A 25,991-nucleotide genomic window follows, 5' to 3' on the forward strand; every position below is an offset into this window, starting at 1 on the left:
CTGGGACCTTCCTGTTCCCAGCGGCCCCCTGAGCTGAGCCGAGAGTTGAGCTTCAGTGTAATCGCTGCCGTGGCTGAAGCTTCCTTCTCTGCCTGGGAACGTCAGGGTGGTTACCTTGCTTCCTTCATCCCAGGGGCAAGTGAGTTTTTAATCAAGGGATCTGCGGGGGTGGGATCAAGAGGAGGAGGAGCGGGGGGGGATCATTGCTTGTAGGAAGTAATTTGGAGAGCTGGAAACAGGATTGCAGCGAGGAGAGGAACATCTTCCGAAATAATCTCTGGCTCTCCCCCCCCCCCCCCATTGCAAGTGGGTAACGTTGCTTTGGCCAATCGGGCGAAATGCAAAATACTTTGCAAAAAACTGCATGGTTGAGGCTTGGTCAGATCTTTCTGCTGCCATCCTTGGCTCTACTTTCCTTATCCTTCCTTCCTGCCTTCCTCTCCCTCCCTCTCTCTCTCTCTCTCTCTCTCACCTCGGTGCAAACTCGCAATAGTTTCTCTCCTGGGATGTAGAATTGTTTTTAAAATGGCAGGATTTCGACGGGCATTCTGTTCATTTCCTCCACACCACCTGCTTGCTTGCTGGCTGCCCCAAATGACATTGCTCGATCCCAAGATGGCCACCCCGCGCAACGGAGAAAGCTGTCATTGAAAAGTTGCGGCTCTGGGGTGCAGCCAGCCTGCCTTCAGGGTATCCAGATCGAGGTTTCCAGGGCTGAATGAGAAGGTGGCGGCGGGTGATTCCATATCCTCCAGAGCGGATGTGGAACTGAGCAGTAGAAATGAACAAACAAAAAAGGTGGGCTGAGTCTGTTTCCACCCCTTCTTTCAAAAATAAGATTTATAGCTTAACAATTAGTCTTGTGGCACTTTAAACATTAGTAGAGTGACAGTATAATCCTATAAGTGATTACTCAGAAGTAACCTCCATTGAGTTCAATGGGACTTTGTCCCAGTGTATAATAGGACTGTAGCTTTATTGCAGGATAAGGATAACAAGAATATATATTGATCTTTGAGACTTCTTGAGTTGGATCAAGGATCTACCTCCTATGGACATTAGGACTCAGCTCATGGAAGGTGCCGCTGGCCAATTTTGGGGGATCCCCCTCCACACATATCATCCCATTCAGCAGGGCCCTGTGTAGTTTTTTTCAGGGGGCCAGAGGTGCTGACATGAGGAGGGGCTGGGCAGGGAAGCCTGCATCCACCAGCCCAGTTGTATGGGCCTAAATCTGGATCCAGCCCCTTGTATTTGGTGCAGTGAGCTAATATGGCTATCTTTTCTTGCATTTATAATTGCAGATTGCTATATTTTTCCAGAATAAGGGGTTATAATGCTCCCTAGGCATTAGGGGTCTGTTTTTCTAATGCCCTTTTGTCTTCAATAGTACTAGATCCCCATGTGTATACTTGGTTGCAGCTAGTCTCTTGATGTTGTACTCACCCCCCCCCACACACACACACACTGTCTGGATGGCTGGACTGTTCATATTGTGCCAGGTTCACATGTGGCAGCCTTGTTTTAAAGGAATGTTGAACATCAAGAGTTTGACTATGCAGCTTCTTGGCAGTAAGATTGTCGGCCATAGTTCCTGCTCAAAACAAGTTGGAGGTTTCCCCTATCGATTATTTTTATGTCTACTTCTGCATGGACTATTAATTTGTCTGAACATTTTTAAAAAGCCCACATCCATCTTTTCCCAGTCTTGGCTGGGTTATGTGTGGGAGAAGGGACAAAGGAGGCACACGCTTCTCCGACACCTTCCTGACATATTGGTTTATATTATTAAGGTTAGTAGGCAAAGAGCCAGTGTGGTGTAGTGGCTAGAGTGCTGGACTGGGAGCTGGGAGATCTGGGTTCTAGTCCCCACTCAGCCATGGAAGCTCACTGGGTGACTTTGGGCCAGTCACAGACTCTCAGTCCAACCTACCTCACAGGGTTGTTGTTGTGAGGATAAAATGGAGAGGAGGATAATGTAAGCCGCCTTGGGTTCCTTACAAGAGGAAAAAAGGTGGGATATAAATGCAATAAATAAAGAAAGAAAGAAGGTTGCACCTGTTGTACTCTCTCTCCACTCCCAGGCTATGTGAGTGAAGGAGAAGAATCAATCCCACTTTTGCAGCACAAGCCTGGAAGAATGGCTGGGTCTGTACGTTCTCTTCAGAGGCCGGAACAATCCTGAGCCTAGATGAAACCAGGGACAATTTTTAGTTATGTTGCGCTTGTTGTTGTTGGTTTTTCCTCCAGTCCAGTTTTTTTTGCCCTGGATTTTCACAGTGAGTTATAATAATAAATAGTTGTATTTTTGGAAGAAGTCCAGTCTGTGCTGCTGTTCTCACATATACGATCCAATCATTCCCCTTTGACCTTCAGGGCAGGACAGAAAAATATAGGAAGACTCTTCCCAGAATTACCCGCAGGTTAGCTGGAGTGGTGCAGTGATTCCTTGGCTGTGGACTGTAAGTAGGGATAAGCAACAGTCCTGAGTGGGAGGGAAGAGGACTAGGCCCCAACACTGCTTTGAGCTCTTTGGAGAGAAAAAAAGCAGGATATAAATGCAATACACAAAAAATAAATAAAATAAGCATGCTCAGCTGCATCCCCATATCCGATGCATCAGATGAGTGTACCTTTAGTAAACTGAAAGAGGTAAAGGATTGCCTAAGATCCTTCAAAGGGAAAGAAAGGCTTAGGGTGCAATGCTATGCATGTTTAGACAGAGAGAAGGCCTACAACTCCCAGCATGCCCCAGCCAGGCTGGGGCATGCTGGGAGTTGTAGGCCTTTTCTCTGTCTAAACATGCATAGCATTGCGCCCTTAACCAACTTATTATGGGCCCAGTTTTCACATAGTGACAGCCCAGGGATTTTTAAATTTACCAGATTTACTTTGGGTTCCAACTCTGGCTTGTTGGGAGAGAGAAGCCAGAGTTCCAAGTTATGATCTCATACTAAACAGCCCAGAAATGGAAGGTCCCTGAGTTCTTTGGCCACTCCTGCTGTGAGCAGGAGCAATCCAGTAGTGTGAACTAGCCCACTGTCTCATTCACATCAGCCCAGGGTTTTAAAAAGTCCTGGGTTGCCATTTATATGCAAACCAGGCTATGGTCTCAGCAGAAAGCAAGCTTGCCAAAATGAAAGCAAGGAAGAAGTCATTGAAGTAGGTTACCTGTTGAAGTATAGATGATTCATTCATTGTTGTAATAAAGGATTGTTCTTTGAATAATGCAAATGTTTGATCATATCTGCTCTAAATTTTAGTCATTGTAAATAAAGTTTACAAATAGTATGTTGTGTAATTTCCTGAGATAGCAGGATACTCTTTTTGCATTCCAGTAAAATAGGTTTACCTATCTAGTGAATTGGCATTCGTGGTGTATATTTACCATCATTAAAATACTACATATTAAACTATATCATACATTTATTATGCTGCTATTCCATGTATTTAAATATGCTGTATTATCTGCGGACAGCATTTGGGGGGTGCAGGAGGAGGGTCCTGTTTTGCCCTAGGTTACCTCTTTGGCTCAGGCCATGCCCATCCCCCCAAATTAAAAAGTCTACATCCCTGATCTGGGAGAAGCTTGAGATAGCGTGCTTCTTGCAAAACATATTTCCACATGATGGGTGTAACAGATGCACAGAGAAGGACTTGTGACCTCCGCAAGATATACCCACCACTCCTACCAGCTTAGATGTACAGCAGCACTTCATGGCGTTTTGACACCACAAGGTTGGGTTCTGTAGCTGACGTCCCTGAGAGTTTTGTAGCTGACTCCATCATCTTTGTTGTTAGTGGTTGAAGCCAGAAAAGCAACTGAAAGCTCAGAGGCCAGACCTGGTGATCCTCAAGCAGTTCCTAACTATCCTGCCCCTGGAGATGGAGGGCTGGGTCACAGAGCGAGGAACCGAGACCAAGTCCCAGGAAGCAATCAAAAAGCAGGAAGAGGAGCAGGTGCAGGGGATGTTGGCCTAAGTGGCCAACAATTTCCCTGAGGAGGGAAGGCTTTGCTGGATATCACACAGAGGCCACTGCTCAGGGGAACCGTGTAGAACAGCAGCGGAGCTGCTCCTTTGTCTGGCAACAGAACAGGACCGGCAATTCATTCCTGGCCTTCTCCAGTGTTGAACGGGATGGAAACAGTTGCCATGCAGTCGCCAGATCAGAGTCTTTTGACCTTTGAGGAGGTGGTTGTGTCATTCACTGAGGAAGAGTGGGCTCTGCTGGATCCAGACCAAAGAGCCCTGCAATGGGAAGTCATGGTGAAGAATTATCAACATCCTGGCCACCGCATTTTGGACCAAGTGTAATTTCTGGATAGTCTTCAAGAGCAGCCACACATAAAGTGCATTACAATAACCTAGACGCGAGGTTACCAGAGCATAAATTACTGTGGCTAAGCTATCGTTTCCAGGGATGGCCATAGCTGCTGCACCAGCCAAAGCTTTCTAAAGGCACTCCATGCCGCTGAGGCTACCTGGAGTGGATCAGAGAGTGTCTCGGACCTGCTCTTTCAGAGGAAGTGCAACCCCGTCTGGAATAGGGCATCTCTCCAGTTCCTGGACCTAAGAACCACCTACACACAGGATCTCTGTCTTGTAGGGATTCCGTCTAAGTTTATTGGCCCTTCTCAAACCCACTCCTGCTTCCAAGCCCCAATCCAGCACCTGGACGACAAGGCAAAATGGAGCTGAGTGTCATCGGCATGCTGTTGATACCTCACCCCCGATCCCCTGATGACCTCTTCCCAGAGCTTCATGTAGATATTATAAAGCAAGGGAGATAAAATAGAACCCGGCAGGATGCCATAGCAGAATTGTCATGGGGTTGAGCAGATGTCGACCCCGATGCCACTGTCTGGAAACGATCTACCTGCAGGTAGAAGTGGTATCACTGTTTTTACCATGCCTCCAACCCACAGAGTTGGTTGAGCAGGATACCACGGTCGACGGTATCCAAAGCTGCTGAGAGGTTCAGGAAAGTCTGTAGGGATGTACTGGAACTTATTGTCCATAAAGTGTCAGTGCATAGATATTGCATAATAAGAGACTACAAATAAACCAGCTGAAGAAGAGCATACAGAGTTTCTCCACACACACGCCAAGCCCTGACACAGACTGCTTCACCTGTCTCTCACTCAGGTGCAGCCCTAAACCACATGGTCTTATTCACCTGTCTCCAGAAGGATGGAGTCCAGATGGGCCTTCCTGGTGAAAGTATTCCATACCTGGGTGCCATTGATGAAAAGGCCCTATTGCTAGCAGCCACTACAACTCTGGGGCGGTAGTTGGTGCAGGGCTTGAGATGACTAAATATGTGGGCTGGTTCAAGGGGGGAATTGTGGGTTGCCAACTGATCACGAGAGCACTGGCTTGCGGTTGTGCCTTAAGCAACTTGATGTGCAGAAACCAGTTGCTGAAATACTACCTTCTAATGTCTGTACCTTGAGCTGCCTTTAAAGCCACGGGGACAGTGGCTGATTGAAGAATTGGCGACCTTACTTCATCCTATAGATGTTAGTGGCTCCATCACAGGAGATGAGCAGCTTTGCCAGCTTCTGGTAGGGGGTTTGGCTTAATAATTCATGCCTTACTGCTCCGGCAAGCAGGCCCAGGTTGTACATGGCAGCGCAGCGTGGTCTCTTGCAGGTTTGTGCCTTTCTGATTCTACCGAGTTACCCTTGTGTTGGATACACCATGTAGGCTCTTATGGTTTTTATTCTGGTGCCTTGGTTGTGCTCCTGCCCCATAGGGCACCAGTGACTGCCAACTAAAAGCTACATCAGATTATGGCTAGGCCATTATTTGGCCTGGGCATATCCATGAAATATGTTTTCAAGGTAGGGTAGCATGCGCTTGCACACTCCCAACTAAAGTTCCTCTAGGGCAGCCTTCTCTAGTCGGATGCTGCTCTAGGGAAGCAGCTTGTGATATGGCACAGGGGTCAGCTGCTTAAAGGAGGGGAAACGAAGAATTCCACGGCACTTGTGCAACCCCACCCCCCGCCACAAGACTAGGCAGCTCTTTTCGCTTCTCAGCCGGTGTATAAAGACAGTCCACACCAGCCGTCCCCATTCCAGTGCCCTCCAAATGTTTTGGACTTCAATGCCCATCAGCCCTAGCCAAGGGTCGGGAATGCTGGGAGCTGTAGTCCCAACACATCTGGACCACACCAGGTTGGGCAAGGCTGGTCTACACCATTCTTATAATTTAGAACAAGGTAGCCGATTCCTCCTCATGGAATCATAGGAGGAATTCTCATGTCCCCAGCAAGGGGATAAGGTTTAAAATACGGGTAGCGATCATGCTGTGTACCAGCTTTCCCCAACCTGGTGCCCTCCAGATCTGTTGAGTCACAACTGCCATCCCACGCTGGCTGGACATGATGGGAGTTGTAGTCCAACACATCTGGAGGGCATCAGGTTGGGGAAGGCTGCTCTGTAGACCATGGCAGAATTTGTTTTCGGCATATCCCTGGAACGTGTTTTCATGGTTGGGGCTCAACCCTGGGAACATATGAGGCGGTACAAAAGAGTGTTCTGTAACATGTGCAAAATGACTGTGGTGAGTGCTGAGCTGCCTCCACCCACTGGAGCTTGCAGGGCAGGGCTTTTAGAGCAGAGGATGTGGCTTCCAAGTGGTCTTAAGCCCTGGCCCTTTGCTGTGTAGAGGTTAACCCCACACAACGGGAGACCATGGATTAGTGGAGTGAGGTAGGTCTCTGTGCTGCCATGAATCCCACCAGAAGGGAGAGGCAAAGGAGAGTCTGTGTAACCCCAGACTGTCGTTGGTTGTGTTACTCTTCTTCTTTAGCCCAGCATTGTTTTTTTGTGCATCCTGTTACCAACCCCACAAATACTTGACAATGTATCTGACATCGGCTTTCTACTTTTCCCCATAACAGCAACATTCTGGCTTGAAAAACTCCCTTTGAGATGGAGCGTGAAGACCCAGGCAGTTTGGAGGTCCAAAACCCAGATGATGGTGGGATTTCAAGGAGAGTTTACGTAGGTGAGAGGCTTGGGGCCAGCTACGTTGCCTTGGGTGAACTTTTTATTACTTTATCCCGCCTTTCCTCCAGGGAGATCAGGGGTGAATAAAAGGATTGTCTTCCTCCCTGTTTTATCCTTATACCAATCCTGTGAGATAGGTTAGACTAAGAGATTAGAACAACCGGCCCAAAACCATCCAGCAAGCTTCACGACTGGGCAGAGATTTGAACCCAGGACTGTCCAGTCTTAGTCTGACACTCTAGCCCAGGGTTGGGCAAGATGTGACCCACAGCCCCCACCCCTGCCCCAGTGTGGCCCCTCCCACCCCCTGAAATTCAGGGCACCCCAAAAAATGTAAAGAAAAACAATTTGCAGACAAAATGGCTTCCAGAGCTGCTGCAGAGTGCCAAAAGGGTCAAAATTAGCTTGTTTGTAAACTAATTTTTACCTTTTGGGGACTCTGTAGTAGCTACGAATAATATTTTGTTTATATTTTTTATTCCCTCCTTTTTTTGGCACCCATGTGGGGGGTGCAGCCTGCAGGGGCATGGGGTGAAAATGGCCCCTGGACCTCCCAGAGTTGCCCACCTCTGCTCTAGCCAATTTATACAAAATAAAACAAGGACAACAGTTGCAAATACAGCCAACCAAACAACCAATGCTAAAGAGTACACCACTACTGTAATTAAACCACTGAACCCTAATACGCATACAAAAGTCTTATATACATTTTATCACTCACTTGCTAATGTTGAACAGCAGCCTGCAAACTTTAGTTGGAGAGAATAAAGAAATTTTTGAGAAAGCATTTTAAGAGGATGCTTGGCTTTTAGGCAGCTGATGGTTCTTTTTGGGAAAGAACTGAAAGAAGTGAGCATATTGATCAAGAACCTTGGCTATTCAGTGGCAGGACCTGATGAAGTTCAAAGAAATGGAATATTACTGGTTGCCCATAGCTTTGCTTTCTTTGTCAATGTGTTATTTCTTCAGAAGGATATTTAAGATGCAATCCTATGCATGCTTAGACAGAAAAATGCCCTATAACTCCCAGCATTCCCCGGCCAGCCACTTTTTTCTTTCTAAACATGCCCTTACCTATTCAGGAATTTAGAACTTTGTGCCTTTCATTGCAATGTCACGTGTGCATTTTAGTGGTTGGCTGTTTTGGTGGGGTTTATTGTTCATTAGCCTTTAGGCATTGTATATTTGGATGGCATTCCGTGTATAATACATATGTGAATACTTTGTAATAATGTATACATATGTAATAAGACTTTTGTATGCATATTAAGAGTTCAGTGGTTTAATTATAGTTACAGATGTTAAGGCCTGGAAAAAAAACTGGGAAAACCTCCCCCCCCCCCCCCAGGACCATTTTAGTTTTTTTCTGAAAAATTGAACTGCTTTGGATTATGAAATATTTTCTTTTAGAATTTAAGACAAAGTATTTATATATTGTTACCCAGCCTTTACTCCCCCAAAAATGATTTCTAAAAACTACGTTATAACAACACTTTTATAGAAAGACTACAGATATAAAAAGTCTGGAAATAATGAAGCCATGGGGAAAAATGTTTTTTTTAATCCTCTCTGTAAGATTCCCAGCATAGTTATTTATTTCATTTCTTATTAAAATTATTGATGTAAAGTATATTCTACTGATAGACATTTATGTACAGTTTCCCAGCATGTGGGTAGAGTTACCATTGTGCATTCTTGACAGTTTGAGTCTTGTTCTATAGTCCTTTGTTTCTGATGCTGTAGAAGTCATTTAATGTTGTTCTAATCTATTCAGACAAGAATTACAAATTTACTGAGTTTACTTTTAAAAGTTTTAGAATATAATGATAATTTTATGAGCAAACCAAGTTATACATAAAAAAAATTAGGAACAGAAAGACTGCTTTACGTTCCTAAGGCAGCCCTCCACAACCTGGTGCCCTCCAGATGTTTTGGACTAGTGCCCAGCATTCCTGACCTTTGGCCATGCTCCCTGAGGCTGATGGGAGCTGAAGTCCAAAGTATCTGGAGGGCACCAGGTTGGGGAAGGCTGTCTTAAAGAAACAAAGTGACTTTAGATCTGTAAAGAGCGCTAAAAAAGGTGTTTATTTTTCCATTTTCCCCAAAGTTTCAATTTTTCCCCAGAAAAAAAGGTTTTTCCCCCATGGCCTCAAAATTTCAGGACATTTTACATCTCTAATTATACTAGTTGTGTGATCCTGACGGAAAACTAAGATGGCAGCAGCAAGAGGCCCCCACTTCACTTTGAAGCAATCCCAGCTGCTAGTCAGAAAATATAAAGGTATATATAAAAAATTAATAAATAAAAATTGGGAGGACTAGGGTGTCTTGGTGGGCACCAAAGAAAGTGGCTGGGGGCACCGTGCTGCCTAGCCCTGGAACAAGCCATCTAATGGAGATAACGGCTTATTGTTGAGCCCCTATTGCTAATCAAGGTAGCAAAAGGTAATTCCCTAGAAAACGGGGGCAAATGTTCAGCTAGCCTGTAGCCTGCAACTGCAGTTGGCAACTGAGATGTTAGCCTGAGAATGTGCGGCTCTCCACAAATCCTTCGTTCCACATTTATAAGCAGGGTTGTGCACAGGCCAAGGTTCCACTGGAGTGCAGAGAAGGCACAGTATGTGGCATTGGGTGGAGAATTTAGCTTCCTTGCCCTTTATTGGTAATTGTGGGCAAAGGAGAAGGAACTCTGGTTACTGTGTAGGTACGCTGTGCGCAAAGCTTGCTAAACTCTCAGCAGCCAGAGGAGCATGAGAGTAAGATTTGTAGTGGTTGGGGGTAGAGCTTCCAAGCTCTCCGTGTTTCCTTGCCCCTTGCCATGGTTTAGCAAATGAAAATAAAGTAGCAAAGCAGCGTTTGAGAGGCTTCGCTTCGGCTACTGCATGATTCTGTATATATTGCATCTTTCCTTGAAAACGGGTGCAAAGGTTGAGCAGGCGTTCGGCTTCAGATGGAGACTGCTGTTAAAGTACATGCCAAATGTCATTCTTCAGTGCTCAAGGGTGTGTATATTGTCTCTCTCCGATGGGGTAGTCGGGGCTGGGGGTGAAGACGGTGGCTGAACTGGAGGAGGGCTGCCTAAAGCCATGTTGGGTTCCTTGCAAGAGGAAAAAAAGGCAGGATAAAAATGTAAGAGGTACAATTTGTTTTATCATTGTTTTAATCAAATTTTATTTATGATTGTAAAGCACCCTTGAGTGTCATCTTTCTTGGTAGAAAGGTAGGGTACAAATAAATAAATAAACCTGAAATGCAGAATTGGGTCCTGCACAGAGACGCTGACTTTCATTCTAGAATCTCCCTTGCTGGAGAGAATTTACTGTATTACAAATGGGATGCCAAACAGGCTAGTCGAAACCAAACTTGCTTTCCTCGGCCAGTTGCTTAAAATAATAGGCATGGAAGAATAAACGATGCAAAATGGTGAACTAGCATAATTAACCAGGTTGCACAATTAGCTCTTGCATAACTTTTGGATTGCCTGGGTGCAGGTGAGGTTTTTTAGCTCAAGTATATAAAGCAGGGATGAGGAACTTGCACTCCTCCAGATGTTGTTGGACTCTTGCTCCAGCCAGCGTGGCCAGTGTTGGGGGTAATGGGAGTTGTAGTCTGGCAACATGTGAAGGTCCACAAGTTGTCCACCTCTGACATACAGCTCTGCTTATAAGAAGTTGCAGGATTCCTATTTTTGAAAGCTCCAGAGGCACTTTTTTAAAACCTAGGCAGCCGGCAGCTATTGGGGCGATGCTCCAGTAATGGAAGTGTGTGACTTTCTTCCCCCACCACAGATAAAAGTGCCATAAGTGAGGATGAGGATGATTATCTGGAGCATGAGACCATCCAGCCCACCATAAAACACGGACAGCCTAACTGGAAGGCAAGTTCCCAGCAGGAAGGGTCAGCTGTGGAACGGCAGGGGGGCCCGCTCACCCCTGGCAGTTACGGCGAGGGCGAGGTCACAGGAGCCCCTGCAGTTGTCTCGCGCCCCAGCAAGCAGCGCCCCTTCATCTGCAATGAGTGCGGCAAGAGCTTCAGCCACTGGTCGAAGCTGCTGCGGCATCAGCGCACACACACAGGGGAGCGTCCCAGCACCTGCTCCGACTGCGGCAAGAGCTTCTCGCAGAACTCGCACCTGGTGCAGCACCGGCGCACACACACGGGCGAGAAGCCCTATGTCTGCCGCGACTGCGGCAAGAGCTTCAGCTGGAGCTCCAACCTGATCCAGCATCAGCGCATCCACACCGGTGAGCGCCCTTACACGTGTGGGGACTGTGGCCGCAGCTTCACCCAAAGCAAGAACCTGGCCAAGCACCGGCGGACGCACACGGGTGCCCGGCCCTTCCGCTGCCCCGAGTGCGGGCGGGGCTTTGCACACACCGCCGGCCTGGTCAAACACCAGCGCTTGCGCCATGACACAGACTCCCCCATTGGGCACCCTTGCCCAGAATGCGGGCAGCGCTTCCGTGCACCTTCGGAGGTGGAGCGTCACCGTGTCACGCACCATGGGGTCACCCCGTCGGAGCCCTTCATCTGTGTGGAGTGTGGAGAGTGTTTCACGAAGAGTACCACGCTCATCCGCCACAAGCGAGTGCACAAGCCAATCTTTGTGCGTTGAGGCTTTTGTCCCCTAAGGGGCAGGTATTCGAATTGTACGCCCAGGTGGGCAGCCTGGAGTCTACAGGTTGGAGTCCAAGGTGAGTCTTTGACTGCAGCCTGGGTCTTCATTGGCCAGGTCAAGGGTTTGAAGGACCCAATGTGCAAAACCGCTGAGCAGCAACAAGGGTGATAGGGAGGAGATTGGGCTCAGAGCTTGGACTTCAGTCGCTTGTTGAGAGAGCACCCAGATCTTGATCTGCATGTGGGGCAGGATCCAAGTGGAGCAAACTCACCTACCTTCTGAGAACCTGGAGACCCTGCTGCTGTACATAACGTGGGGGCAATTCTTTAGTTAGAAGCCAATATAGCGATCTACGAGGGGGAAGAGATCCAGTCAAAATCGGGCTTCTTGGGACTTGGTTGGAAGAAAGAATTCCAGAGGATAGAGTACCTCTCAGCAGAACTGAGTTGCCTCAAGGAAGGGGCATGGACAATTAGCAAAAAATGATGCGAGGGCAGTCTGGGGGGAAGGGAGGTTGAAATCAACCTTACGAAATAAAATTTTCTGTATCGCCTTTTGTCAGAGTGCCAATCTCACTCGCTCTCTGGTTAACCATTTCCTGCTCTACACAGTTGTGACTGAAAGGGGCAGTTCAAGAGCTAAGGGGAAAGTGGGTAGTGCATCACAAACAGAAGATGCACCAAACTGTGACCAGATGAGGGATCTGCATTGCTGAAAAGGCTGGCGGAAGACTGCTGTGGCTGTTAGTGTCACCAGCTGCGGCACAAGCCACATGGACAATTCACATACATAGACTCAATTTTTTAAGTTACCTCACACTAGCACATATGCAAAGGCTGGCATCTGTTGCAAATTGCAATAAAAGGAAGCTTTCTCTTTCCACCACACTGCTGGTCAAATCAAATATATGCTCTGCCGAGGGAGAACCAGTAGCCATTCTGATCTCTTCTTTCCTTCCTTCCCCGCATACATATACTGGTTGGATGGGGGCATCCTCTCTTCCCACCCATTTCTTCATGGAATCCTTCAGGCCCCTGATTGGCTGGGGGGACTGAGTACCGCCCTCTGGCATCTAGGCCTTTCAGCTGTCTGACAACCTGGCCGGTGCCTAAGCTCCTGCTGCTGTCTACAACAGGAGGCAGCGAAGAGCAGCCTCTTCCTTCATTAGTGAAGTAGAAAAGAGGAGGCAGGCATGCTCAGAAGCACCAGCAGCAAGAAACTGATCTGGCTTGCACACAGCCTTCCCCAGCGTGGTGCCCTCCAGATGTTTTGGACTACAACTCAGTGCCTAGCCATTGGCCATGATGGGTGGGGCTGATAGGAACTGAGGTCCAAACAACTTGAGGGCACCAGGTGAGGAAGGCTGTAGCAGGTGAATGACTCGCTGTCTGGGGGAAGGGAAGAAACATACCTTTTAATGTAAATTTAAACATCCTTGCTATCTACTTGCCTGCTTATACCCTCAAACACTAATAAGAGTAGGATTTACTGAAGAATTTAAAAGAGCTTTGGTCGTTAGAAGACTTTTTGAGAACACTAAACTAATGGTTTAGCAAGAACAAAACACAAGAAGTCTTGGGCTCACGTGCACCCACTCCTATGGTGTGGCTACGAGGCAGAGTTTGGAAGCTTTTGCTTCCAAAGGCTGAACAAGTCCTATGGGATTTGTTTTTGAATAACTGCTAAGGCAGCCTTCCCCAACCAGGAACCCTCCAGATGTGTTGAACTGCAGCTGTCAGCTGGCTGAGGATGATGGTAGTTGCAGTCCAATACATCTGGAGGGCACCAGATTGGAGAAGGCTGTGCTAAGGATTACACTGTAAACGATTATACAGCAAGAAAAATACTCAGTCCTGGAACCTGGATCTATTCTCCCTCACATTCATTTCATAGATACATACATGTAACCTGAATGTTATTTACACTAGAGCCAAAAAAGTTTAACAGCTGTCCACCTCCATATCCCAGTTCCTTGCATTCCCCATTCTCATTTCTGAAGATCATCCAGTCAGTCCACACACATTTCTTGCTCTGTAATCCTACCTGTTTATTTTGTACAATTCCATTTACAAAGGAAGTTTTCATGGGGGTTTAAGATTACAGACAATTCCATGTGGTAACCAGCAATACAACCATCCCAGTCACAGGGCTACTGAAAGCCTCTCAACTTGGACAGACGGGATCCTCCTCCAGATGTTGTCATTCTCAGAAAAGGTTCTGCCATTCCCAAATCCCACATGTAGTCAAACAATGAGCCACCCCCTCACCGCTCTCAGCTGCACGGTTGGCTGGAGTGCTGCACTCCGGGGTGCAATATTACATCACAAAATGGTGAACCATAAAGGCTTATGAATGACCCGTGTTTGCTAGGCCTTTGCTGCTGCTGCCTGTGAAGCCCCCGCTGCTGTTAGTTGCTGAATCTTCTGGCTCATCATCTCTATCACAGCTGCAAAAGAACAAACAGAGTCAAGAACTCGCTCCAGCTGTATGCTATGACCAGATGGGCTATCACCAGTTCTAGGTCTTTGCCTGCTGCCAGGCCTCACCTTGCTTCATTGCATGCTTCTCTTGCAGCGCTGGCTGGATTTTCTCCATCTCCTTTGTCAGGAAATCAATCTTCCTCTTGAAGAAGTCTCTGGCATCATCCACCGACTGCAAGATCAAAGGCACTATGTACCTCCAAGTTGGCTTTCTAAATAATGCTGCACCAGAACTGCTAAAAAAGGGCCACACTCAATATCATTTAAACCAGCCTCCCCCCACCTAGGTCCATCCAGATGTGTTGGCCTACAACTCCCATAATCTCTGACCACTGGCCATGTTGGCTATAGTATGCCAAAACATCTGGAGGCACCCAGGCTTGGAAAAGCTGACTTAAACCCTTAACCACTTTGGCAGGCCTCTTATTCAGGGTACCTTTCCTCCCTTGAACACTTCATACCCACCGTTATTGTAAGGGTGCATGAAACCCCTGCTAAGAAATTTAGCTATTCTTGTTGATACTCTTTAGGCTTCCTCTGAAATTGGTCAGACATTTTGCCTGAAGAACCCCTAACTTTTATTTGTATTTCATTTAATGCACATTTCAGAAGTAATTATCATCACCTCTCAAGGCCATGCTATATCTGATGCAAGTGGAGTGGTTGGTACCCAAAAATATGGATCAGCCAGAATACTGTAGAAAGACTGCATGGCACAGCCCCCAGTGAGGCATGAAGACTCTATGTTATCATCCCAATCCACACTGCAACCCATTTGCAAATGCTATAGGCACAACTGGCATCAGCAGTGGGCAGGGTTGGGCATCTGCCAGGGCCCAGGGATTGTTGAGGGACTGATCCCTGCTGCTCCTATGCACACTAGCCGAATGAATCTTTGGTACAATCTACAGGCATATGTGAAATGAAAGAAGGTGCTTGGACATCATGATCTTTGCCAGAAGCCCTTCCCCTTAATCTGAGATATTTTGAGGCTAGCTACGGTTGTACAGTGGTAAGACAAAGCACACTGTACAATCTCAAGGAAATCAGGGATCCCCCCCCCCCGATGCATCTGGCACAAAATAGGACTAGGAGGGCCCGTTAATAGCCTCTTGCTAAAGGGCCCACAGAAATCTGGACCACACTCTAGTTATAGCCCCCATTTCGAATCCCCACCACACAGAAGCACTTCAGGGCTGCAACCACACTTTCCACACTAAGCAGTTCTGAGTACAGATGGAGGAGGTGCCGTTTACCCCGGGTTAGTCAACATGAAGTACAACAGCATGATTTGCATATGTGGCATAAGATTAGACACTGCCAGACTTGAGGTAGGGTTGCTCTCAGTTTATCTTATTAAAACATCTTAACGCTGAAAAAACTCATTGTTTCCCATACTGACAAACTCTGCGAGACTAGCTAAAGCCACAAACCATCAAGCACTAGGGTCCACAACACCTGCCTCCAGGCTCAGCCTGTTGAACAGTCCAACTTCAACCCTTTTCTGTTCAAAGCAGAAAGTGGTGGAGAATCAGACTGTTAGCAGGCCCCAATGTTTCACATGAAGTTAAATTATGAGTTGCCGCTTCCTTAGGATGCGGCTACGCTGTATCTGTTTCATGCAAATCTGGAGTATGGGTGTCTTACCTTTTCTACATAGTAACCTGTCCCTACATCTACCAATACTTGGCCGACGTCAGAAAGCTTCCCAGGAACATACATCTGTATGAGAGGTTAAGGAAATGCACAAGAGCCAGGGAGAAACCAAGTGAGGAAAGAAGGATAATGTTCCTGCCCAATGACAAAACGCCCCATGTGACATATGTACAGAAGCCAGGCTCACTGCTGGACCATATAACAGCTGCACTCTAATGAAGTGGACACATTTTCAAGAATGACTCCTACTGATTATGATCATGCATTTACCCATTTTGTAAGCTGCTCTGGGATAGTTTTCTAAAGAATGGGTTGCGCCCTTGATGATTGGAAGCCCCTGAACTCAAGAGGTTTAGGATCACCCTATTCAGGATGGGAGGAGTGGCAGAGGTGATCTCTGCCTCCCTGTCCTCTCACCCTACATTTTTCACTAGATGGCTTTTTTGCCAGTCTAGTGAAGGCGTTTCGGAGGGGGAGGGGAGGCTGGCGGAGGCTCCAAACAGCTCGTATTCTGGCCTCTCCAGTCTTCTCCCTTCTCTGCCCACCAAAATGCCCCCTTTTCCTCCTCCCCAAGGTCAAGTTCCCAACCTCAGAGGCTTATGCCAGCTGTTAGGGGGAAGGGGAGGGGGGCGGATCTCTGATCTCCCCCTCTGAGATCAAAGCGCTGTCTCTGCCCTTGGAGCCGGGAATCTGAACTATTCTATGGCCCGTTAGACACTGTCTGGGGGCCACAGGATTGCTCCCTAAATGTCTTAATAAATAAAATAATAAAATGCCCGAGCAGCTCTATAAAGTATTATAACAGATTTAAGTTGGGCTGATTTATATTACTGCGTCCTAGAGGCCACATGCACAGGTAAACTCAGCCAGGGCTTTGAACAACCAAAACATCCTCATGTGCACTGTGCATTGAGAAAACCAAATGTTTCTAGCTCTCATGGTCATGGAGAAAACTTTGCACGGGCTCAGAAAATAAGAAGCACTTCAGGGGTTACATTTCTATCGTCTATGTAGCTCCTTATTAATTCACAGGTCAGCTTCCACCTACTCATTTAATATCCTGTCTTTGTCAAAGTATTCCAATTTTTGTAAAAACCCCAAACAAAACAAAAAACAGAACACCAAAAATATCCCAAATACTGCAATAAATGTTAAGTTATGCATGTTACGTCTACGCATATGCGCAACATTTTTCCGGAGGACACCATTTGGTTTAAGGATGTGGAGACAGAGGAAGAAAACACAAACATACACGAATGATAAGCTAAAGATAGGAATGGGCATTTTTCCCTTTGCAAAAAGCCCCGTACACATCCCCTTGGCAGCCTTAGACACTAATTGGACACTAAATAAGGGCACAATCCTATGCATGTTTAGACAGAAAAGGCCTACAACTCCCAGCATGCCCCAACCTGCATGACTCTCTGGAGCATGCTGGGAATTGTAGGACTTTAGACACTTAGGGTACAATCCTATGCATATTTAGACAGAGAAAAGGCCTACAACTCCCAACATTCCCCAGCCAGCTTTGCTTTGCTGGCTGGGGAGTGCTGGGAGTTGTAGGCCTTTTCTCTGTCTAAACATGCATAGGATTGCGCCCTTAATTAGGCAATAGACATTTTTCAACAATTTTCCATTTCCTCAATGGAAGCTTGACCACATCCGAGGCTTATATGGTGCAGTGCAGTTAGAGCTGCAGGGGCATTCCAGAGCTCTTCACTTTGTCCTGCTCATCTTAAAAAGCTCCATTCCACCACCTTGTTAGAGCTTTTTGTTAGTCCAAGGTTGAAGCAATGCAAGGACAAGATCGCTCCCATGGTCTTTATAATGCTGCGACTCCTTGACATACATACAAACACACGCACAAATACTTAAGCAGAGCTCCTACAAACTTCAAGGGCTTTCCCCCAACACTAGTCGAGGAATCCTAATGGCAGGGGCACTCCATGCTCAGGAACAAGGAGTTAAGGTATCACCTTCCATTATTAATGTTTAGGATCCCATGCCTCCATTCTCCACTGCTGCTAAGCAACAGGGCAGATGGCCAAGTTCTCATTGCTGGATTGTCATTTTGACTTCTCAGTAACTTTGATTAGATCCCTTCTGCTCCCTGCCAAATTCAGTTAGGGAACTGGTATCAGTCACTCTTTCCCAAGACGTCTCTCAAACTACATATTTCTGGGCCTAATCCTATAGGAAACTAGTTTCTGTTGTAGATTCTGAGAGCTGCAATTGGAATACTTCTTACAGAGGCAGGAATAAGAAACTTTTGCCTGATGGACCTGTGCCCATCAGAGAGGAGAAAGGATTCAGGAATGAAGATAACCCATGCAAACACAATTTACCTCATGTTTCCCTAGAAGTGACACGGTATACTTTAGCTAGGTCAGACAGTAGCAGCCCGGGGTTGTTGTTTTAGCCTGAAGATGCAAAAGATGTTTTAGCCTGAGGAGGCCACAACCCCACACTATACAGTGATGTCACTTTGAGGAGATGAGGCATCCCTGGACACAGGGTTATGTGCTCCATTATGATGTATGTAAAACACTCATTATGAGAGGTAGGGAGTGGTCATACAAAGAACAACTGGAGGTACAGCTGGGGAGAGGCATCCCTGGTGACCCCAGTGTCTTGGGGAGAGGGGCAAGTTTTGTCCTTCTCCAACTGCATCTCAAAATTAGCTTGAAACCAGTGTGTACTGGAAGGGCCATGGCTCAATGGTCAAGCACCTGATTTGCAAGCAGAAGGTCCCAGGTTCGATCCCCAGCATCTCCAGGTAGGGTTGGAAAAAAAATCCTGCCTGAAACCCTGGAGAGCCACTGGCAGACAGTGTAGATAATACTAGGCTAGATGGACCAAGGGTCTCACTCAGTATAAGACAGCTTCCTATGTACTGCTTTTGCCAAAAGCAAGAATTTGTCCAAAGAGCCATGGGGGAGAAAAGTTCCATGGTCTTGACAAAATTCAGCTACCTACCACCATATTTACCCTGTGCTTGGGTAATGAAAGACTCACAGAGGCCCAGGCTTTTCTACTCAGAAGCCTAAAAAGAACTCCAGAGAGAAATGAGGTGTTCCTACTCTTCTGATAACCATGCTTAGAACATGTGCAAGATGTGACCATAGGAGAGGGGGTGGAAGGCTCCCCAAAGAGACTACTCCCTGAAAGATTTGACACTTAGTTGCAGATGAACCCCAGTAATTTTAGGATAATGGAATGGCAGCTCATGGAAGAAAACTTTTAAGCCGGAGTAGGTTGTAGAGCTGCCAAAACACCACATCCTTGCAGAAAGGATACAGAGCTGGAGAGTGGAACCAGTAGCTCTTTACCTGAGGAGACAAAAATACAGGCCTTTTACATTACAGAGAATCTGCAGAACTATCCCTCTCCTGAGCAGAAACCTCCACAAAGAAGGTTTTTCAAAGTGCTAATATGTTCAGCTCTGTTTAATTTACTGATTAACTTTTTTTTTTAAGTGAAAATAGTTTAAGTCACAGGGATTACCGATGAACTCCTCCACAGTATCTTTCATGCAAATCTCTAAGATAGCTCAGTAAAGTATCTCTCCTTCCTGTTTCGTGTAGGAAAACTAAGGAGAGGAGCAGGGAAAACGCCTGGCCCAAAGTTGTCAGGTAGGTCAGTGGTAGATTATGACGTTTTGACCTCCAAACCATCTTCTTCCAGTTGCAGGTTCCTTAACCCAGATGTCATCATGACCTCACTGAAATTCAAATTTCAGCCTCCCAAAATGTGAGAAAAACAAAAGTGTGAGAAATGTGGCATATACATCCTCACTGAAAAGACAAATCAATTTTACTCAAAGATTGAGAAAGAATCATTGAGACGGCAAGAGTTGCTGAGGAGAAACTCAAGGTTCACCCTCTTCCCCAAAATTAAAGATGCTTAAGGCTGCAATCCTATACCCACTTACCAGGAAGTAAGCCCGATTTAACTCAAAGGGACTTACTTCTTAGTAGACATGTATAGGATTGTACTGCAAATCAACCTTTCTATGGGTCCCAGCATTCAATTAGGCCATACAGCATGCACTAACTTTCCACAGGCACACTGAGCATCTTACCCAAAGAAAGGTCATTGTTGGAGGGCTACTGAGAGGAGCTGGGTGAGGGCTGCAAGGATGCACAGAGTAGTGCAGGGTGTTGACCAGGAAGGAATTCAAGGGGTAATTATGGAATTCATGGCTCAGGGCAAAATCAGGTGCTCCACTCCTTGTATCCAATGTTGATCTAACTTGTCCCATTCATTTCAATGGGTCTACTCTAAAAAGGACTAACACTGGATACAATCCTATGTTTTCATTGGGACCAGTTCTGGGTAGTGATCATTTTGGGGCAGCAACAGAGTGCACTGCCTTCAGATTTTAAAATCCTAATATCTTGATTTTTTTCACATTACTACTTGTAATCATGTTTTGTTTTTTCTAGTTGGTACCTAAATCCTCACCACCTCAATTATTTATACATTACTACTACTTTTTAGTGTTTGTTTGACTGGCCTATGTTTTCAATGTTGCAGCCCACTTTGAGTGGCTACCTTTTGGGAGGCAAAAAAGCAAGATATACATTTTAAAAATAAAGTCACTTACCTTCATTGTTTTTGTTCAATACAGTTAGACAGTCCTTTGCTTCCACATATTTTGTCTGCACCACCTTAAGTTGTGCGATGGATGAAGAAAGGAATTCCACTTCCTATAAAAAGGCATGCAAAACCAAAAGCTTAGCAGTGGAGGACCCATAGCCTCCATTTACAAATTATAATTGGATCAGGCATTCTTAAAGTAGCACCAGATCACTTTGCCATCAGGGGCTACTATGCCGCACATGACTACAGTAAAGGACTGGGACAATTGCCTTATTGCAGGGGTAAGCAACCTGGTACCCTCCAGGTTCAGCTCCCATAGGTCCTCGCCAGCATGGCCAATAGTCAGGGATTATGGGCATGTAGTCCAAAAGATCTGGAGAGCACCAGGTCACCTACCCCTGCTTTACTGAGACACCATTTGCTTTCATCAAAAAAAGTCTTGCCAGCTTTGTATGACACTCACAGTGACATCACAGTCACTTGGAGGAGGACGGAGGCTGCATGGGAAGAAAGTGGATGGAGCCATAATGGATACGTGGACCACAAAGCGTGGTAACTGAGTGCAATTTCCTGCTGTTGACCCTCTTCAGGCATGCTAGCCTGTTCTGACACACATGGCAAGACTTGGAGCAGTCCATTGGTGTACCACTTTCCTCTTCTGTTCCTTTTACCACATGTAGAAGGTAATATCCAAACTGAAGATTCCATGTTTATTCTATGTCTGTCTGAATATAAACTCCCGCTTATCCTGGATACAGAACACCTGAGTGCCAGACCATTCTATAGGCAAGGCCAAACTTCTTGTAATTCAATTAACATCAGAAACCATGGGGAATGAATGACAGGAGATGGCTCATTTCATAATTCTTTGGTACCTTCCTCATACGCTTCCTCAGAAGCAGCCCGTTCCTACAATGAACAAAATGGGTCATACTCTAACCCAGTAGATAACAAGGCAAATTTCATGCTCTCTTATACCAACAGAATGTGTTCCTTGCCTGACAGCTTCATGGGACTTGGGCAGAAATTGTGAGACTACAGCCCTGAGTTAAGGGCTGAGTACCGTTGGGAGTTGTAGGCCTTTTTTCTGTCTAAACATGCATAGGATTGTGCTCTAAGACACTCAGCTTTCTAAGATCCTCAACATTTGGGTATGGACTGACATGCTAAAAACCAGGACTGCAGCACAGCCTAGAAACTCAAACAACCAGCCTAGTGATGGTCTCAATCACCCAAAGGACTTAGCATGGATTTCTCCTCTTCTCCCCGCTCCCCTTATGACCTACACACTGGGCTATTAGGTAGGAAACAATTATATCCAATATTTTTCAAGAACCTAAAATTTCTAGGTGCCATAAAGAGATAATACACAGTCCCTGCCTTCAGGGACACAGTCTAACATGTTCAGACACCACGCCTGAACATGTTAGCAAGTACATGTATGTACAGCCTGAGCAAGCACAAACACAAACAAGAGTTTGTGGATTACCATCAGTTTCCCTAAAGTGGCACCCTAACCACTTGAGTTCAGATCTTATCTCAGCCTAAAGGCACTAACAGTGCAATCCTATGTCTATTCAAAAGTAATTTGTTCTGAGTTCAAGGGGTTTACTCCCAGGTAAGCTATGGGACTGCAGCCTAAGAGCACAATCCTATGCATGTTTAGACAAAGAGTCCTACAGCTCCCAGGATTCCCCAGTCAGCACCCTAAATGGCTTTAATCAAGTCTCTGACACTCCAGCTCCTGACCTCCTCCAAATGGACAGCTGGACAGCCATTTGTCAGGGATGCTCTGACTTGGATTCCTGCATTGAGCAGGGGGTTGGACTCGATGGCCTTGTAGGCCCCTTCCAACCCTACTATTCTATGATTCTATGAAATCTATAAAAGGAAGAAAACATCACTAGCCATAACTTTTCAGGTTGTTGCAAGGATTACTGAGACAATGTATGTGACGTTTTGAACATTCTAGGAAGTGCTATATAAAAGTATTATTTATGGGGTGGGGTTAGCATGCAGGAAGCCCAATTTGAGAGAAAGGGGGTGATGAGAAATTCTTGCTACCTAAAGCTACTTGATCTTCCTGCAACATCACCAACCCAGTCAAGAAAAAATAAGTGAGAAACTCAGAAAGAAAGCCTACATGTACTTTGGGGGGATGATGGTGCTGAACAGTTGTACTAAGCGAGGTATTTCTAAGGGAAAGAGCTGAATCTTCACAGGACTGGGGTAAAAACAGCATAAGAGAAGCCATGCTGAAATAGAACAAAGGCCAACATTCTATTCACACAGCGGCCAATCAAATTTTCAAAATTTATTTTTTTTATTTATTACATTTCTATACCACCTATTAGCCAAAGCTCTCTGGGCAATTTAGAAGACAAAGCATAAAACCATAAAATATAATAAACTAGTAAAACATAATATAAAACCATAAGTTTAAAACAGAATAAAACCAAAATAGTAACCAAGATAAAAGCCAGCAGCAGTGCAAAGTTCTAAAAACGCATTAATACAACTTTTAGGAATGAAGGGCTAAAAAGCCTGGGAAAATAAAAAGGTCTTCACCCGGTGCTGAAAAGACCACAAGGTAGCTGCCAGGCAAGCCTCTCTGAGGTCATTCCACAACTGGAGTGCCATCACTGAAAAGACCCTCTCCTTAGTAGCCACCTGCCTCACTTCATTCAGCAGGGGCACCCACAGAAGGGCCTCTGAGGATGATCTTAGGGTCCGGGCAGGTATATATGGAAAGAGGCTATCCTTCGGATAACCTGGCCCCAGGCTGTTTAGGGCTTTGTAAATTAATATCAGCACTTTGAACTTGGCCCAAAAATGGACTGGCAGCCAGTGCAGATCATAAGGCCCTGGTGTAATATGATCATATTGGCCAGTCTTCATTAACCATCTCACTGCCCTTTTCTGGACCTGCTGAAGTTTCTAGACTGTTTTCAAAGGCAGCCCCATGTATGCAGCCCCATGATGCATTGCAGTAATCCAAAGAAGAGGTTACCAAGGTGTGGATAACTGTAGCTAGGCTATCTCTATGTAGGTAGAATTGTAGTTGGCATATCAGCCTAAGCTGATAAAAGGTGCTCTGTGCCACCTAGACCACCTGTGCCTGCAAGTGGCAGTGCTCAATCCAAGAGTACCCCCAAAATACAAACTTGATTCTTTAAGGGGAGTGCAACCCCCTCCAGGACAGGTTAAATATTACTCATCCAGGCAGAAGAACCACCCACTAACAGTACCTCCATCTTATCTGGATTGAATCTCAGTTTATTGGCCCTCATCCAGTCCATTACTGCACCCAGGCACTAATTCAGAACATCCACTGCCTCATCTGGATTTGATGAAAAGGAGAGAGAGAGAGCCGAGTGTCATCTGCATAGTGGTGACATCTCACTCCATATCCCTGTATAACCTCCTTCACTAGTTTCATGGAGTTGCTGAACATGTAGATTTAAATCAGATGCCTCTGGGAAGCCCACAAGTAGGACTTGAGTGCAAGAGCATCCTCCTATTCATGTTCCCCAGCAACTGGTAAATAACTGGTATACAGTGCAGATAGGCACTGGAAAACCCCAAAGTTGGGGGGAGGCCCTATATTAGTCACCTTCTCTGCCTCCCATTCAAAAGCAACATGGATTTGAGAGGAGGGCAAGGGCTGCCAGATCTTCTGAGGCTCAGACATTGGTGGACCATATAACAGAGCCTGGGAGGTAAGGGGCGGCACCTGGCAGATCAGAAGGAGAAGCTTGGTGGGATGGGGTAGAAACTAGCGGTGCCCAGAGGCAGCACAGGACAGCACTTGGTGTGGACCGGGGGAAGAGCCTGGCTGGATCTGAAGGCCACACAGCAAAGCCTCTCATCAAGCCAAGCCCAGTTAGGGGGCAGGCGACAGACAAGGAATTGCTGTCACCTGAAGCGACCTGGTCTTCCCGCAGCATCACCAAATGGGGCTTCCCCCACCCTGCCATTCTGGCCCCTCTCGCTGAGATGTTACCCCTTCCACTGGAGATCCCGAAAAGGTGGCTCAGCCTGCAATCCTGCCCACGCTTACTCGGGGGAAAGCCCCACTGAGTCCGGGGGAGCTTACTCCGAGTAGCCATGGTCAGCCCGAAACCTTCCCTTCAGCCCCTGGCACGAGGCGGGGGTAGCCAGACGCCCCCTCCCTTGCGGGCAGTCGGAGCCGGGCGGCCTATTCGTAGGAACAGCCGTGCCCTCGCGGGAGGCGCGGGCCGTGCCCTCCCGCCTCCTCACCTGGTCTAGCTGGTTCTTCAGCACCTCCAGCTGCGGCAGGGAGAGCTCCGTGATGTTCACCTGCTGCGCCATCTTGGCCGGGAGAGAGAAGAGCCGGTTTTCCGCGCGCCGCACTGGGCGAGCACGGGCGTCCTCTCTAGCCACGGAGTCTATGGTCAATGCGCCTATTGTGACCCCCGCCCCTGCTACAGAGAGACGAGGATGCCACACCGCCCTCACTTCCGGCTGCGGATTAGACTCTTCCTAGAGAGGTGCACAGAAAGGAAGCGATGTCTGTATTTAAATTAGAGGCTTCCAGTGCAACCCTGTACTGCGTGAAAGGTTGCAAAACAGGCAGAAATTCCACACCACTGTTTCTTCATGATGGAGGGAAGGGCTGTACTTATTGAATTTCCGCCTGTTGCACAAACTTTAATGGCAAATTAGCAGTGGTTCCCCCCACCCCCTTTTGACCATTGTATTTTGTTTCGTTTTTTGGTGTAGGGGACACAGTGGTTTCAAAACACTGCAACAAAAGGGAGCTTGTGAGACACTCCCATATTTTAAAACCTAAATGACAGGTATAAATTCACAAGGTGAAGCCTTTATATCACTACATTTGTTGAAACTGTCATGGAAGCATTTAAAAAGCACAGGCGCCTTGCTTGTGGTGTGTTGTGTAGCGGGCGTGTTTATTCTGAAGCACTGCTACAAAAGGGAGATTTTAAGTCTACCTACTTTCAGTTCTTATGTCAGTGTCCTCTCTCACCACTGCTCTCAGCCAGTCACAGAGAAGTCTAGTACATTAGCTTATCCACTTCTGTTTTTCCTAATAGAGATGTATGGTAGGTAGCTCAGGCGTTGCATTTATTGGCAGAAGCTCAGCTTTCGAGCTTCTTTATAATACAAAACCTAATTTGCATGGATTAAGATTTTCTCATTGTAATACACAATACTTGGGATGACATCCAATTGTGTCCTAGGGTAGCTGGATGTCCTGACTTATAGATGACAGTCCTCTTTGAAGGGCTGTCCAGTCCAAGTCAGGTTTAAAGGAAAAGCACCACCAGAAGGGAGAACAGGGAGGGGCCTTGAAGCCCATCAACACTTAGAACCTGGACAGCTGACTGAGCAGCCACCCAGGTCACCCAGCTGGTCTTCTACAGGGAGATATACTGTATTTGTATTTCAGTTATACTCGTTATTGAGCCTTGTGTGGCGCAGAGTGGTAGGCGGCAGTATTGCAATGGAAACTCTCCCCACAACCTGAATTCGATCCCAGAGGAAGCTGGGTCCCAGGTAGCCGGCTCAGGTCGACTCAGCCTTCCACCCTTCCAAGGTCGGTAAAATGAGTACCCAGCTTGCTGGGGGAAAGGTA

General features: G+C 46.5%; 2 protein-coding genes across 7 annotated transcripts; one reads left to right on the forward strand and one right to left on the reverse strand.

Moving 5' to 3' along the window:
• Nucleotides 1–19: 19 nt before the first annotated feature.
• LOC146353523 (uncharacterized) lies at nucleotides 20–12,560 on the forward strand. Of its 6 annotated transcripts, none has more exons than XM_084836651.1 (4): nucleotides 20–139; nucleotides 616–798; nucleotides 6,910–7,016; nucleotides 10,807–12,522. In XM_084836651.1, the coding sequence occupies exons 3-4, from the start codon at nucleotides 6,941–6,943 to the stop codon at nucleotides 11,631–11,633; spliced, it is 903 nt and encodes a 300-aa protein (XP_084692777.1). In that variant the 5' UTR covers nucleotides 20–139; nucleotides 616–798; nucleotides 6,910–6,940; the 3' UTR covers nucleotides 11,634–12,522. The 6 variants fall into 6 exon arrangements, with proteins under 6 accessions (XP_084692777.1, XP_084692778.1, XP_084692779.1 ...); XM_084836652.1 differs by lacking the exon at nucleotides 616–798 and adding an exon at nucleotides 9,207–9,299 and having other exon boundaries at nucleotides 10,807–12,516; XM_084836653.1 differs by lacking the exon at nucleotides 616–798 and adding an exon at nucleotides 9,207–9,299 and having other exon boundaries at nucleotides 6,910–7,012; nucleotides 10,807–12,516.
• Nucleotides 12,085–24,772, reverse strand: PFDN5 (prefoldin subunit 5). The gene is made up of 6 exons (XM_084836667.1): nucleotides 24,635–24,772; nucleotides 20,379–20,481; nucleotides 19,070–19,101; nucleotides 15,764–15,838; nucleotides 14,183–14,288; nucleotides 12,085–14,082 (listed from the first exon to the last, which is right to left on the reverse strand). Exons 1-6 carry the CDS (start codon nucleotides 24,704–24,706, stop codon nucleotides 14,003–14,005), a joined length of 468 nt encoding a protein of 155 aa, XP_084692793.1. The 5' UTR covers nucleotides 24,707–24,772; the 3' UTR covers nucleotides 12,085–14,002.
• Nucleotides 24,773–25,991: the final 1,219 nt, after the last annotated feature.

Source organism: Heloderma suspectum, chromosome 2, assembly GCF_057233095.1.
Source record: "Heloderma suspectum isolate Gila_16-S chromosome 2, 16-S_ref, whole genome shotgun sequence".
NCBI lineage: Eukaryota > Metazoa > Chordata > Lepidosauria > Squamata > Helodermatidae > Heloderma > Heloderma suspectum.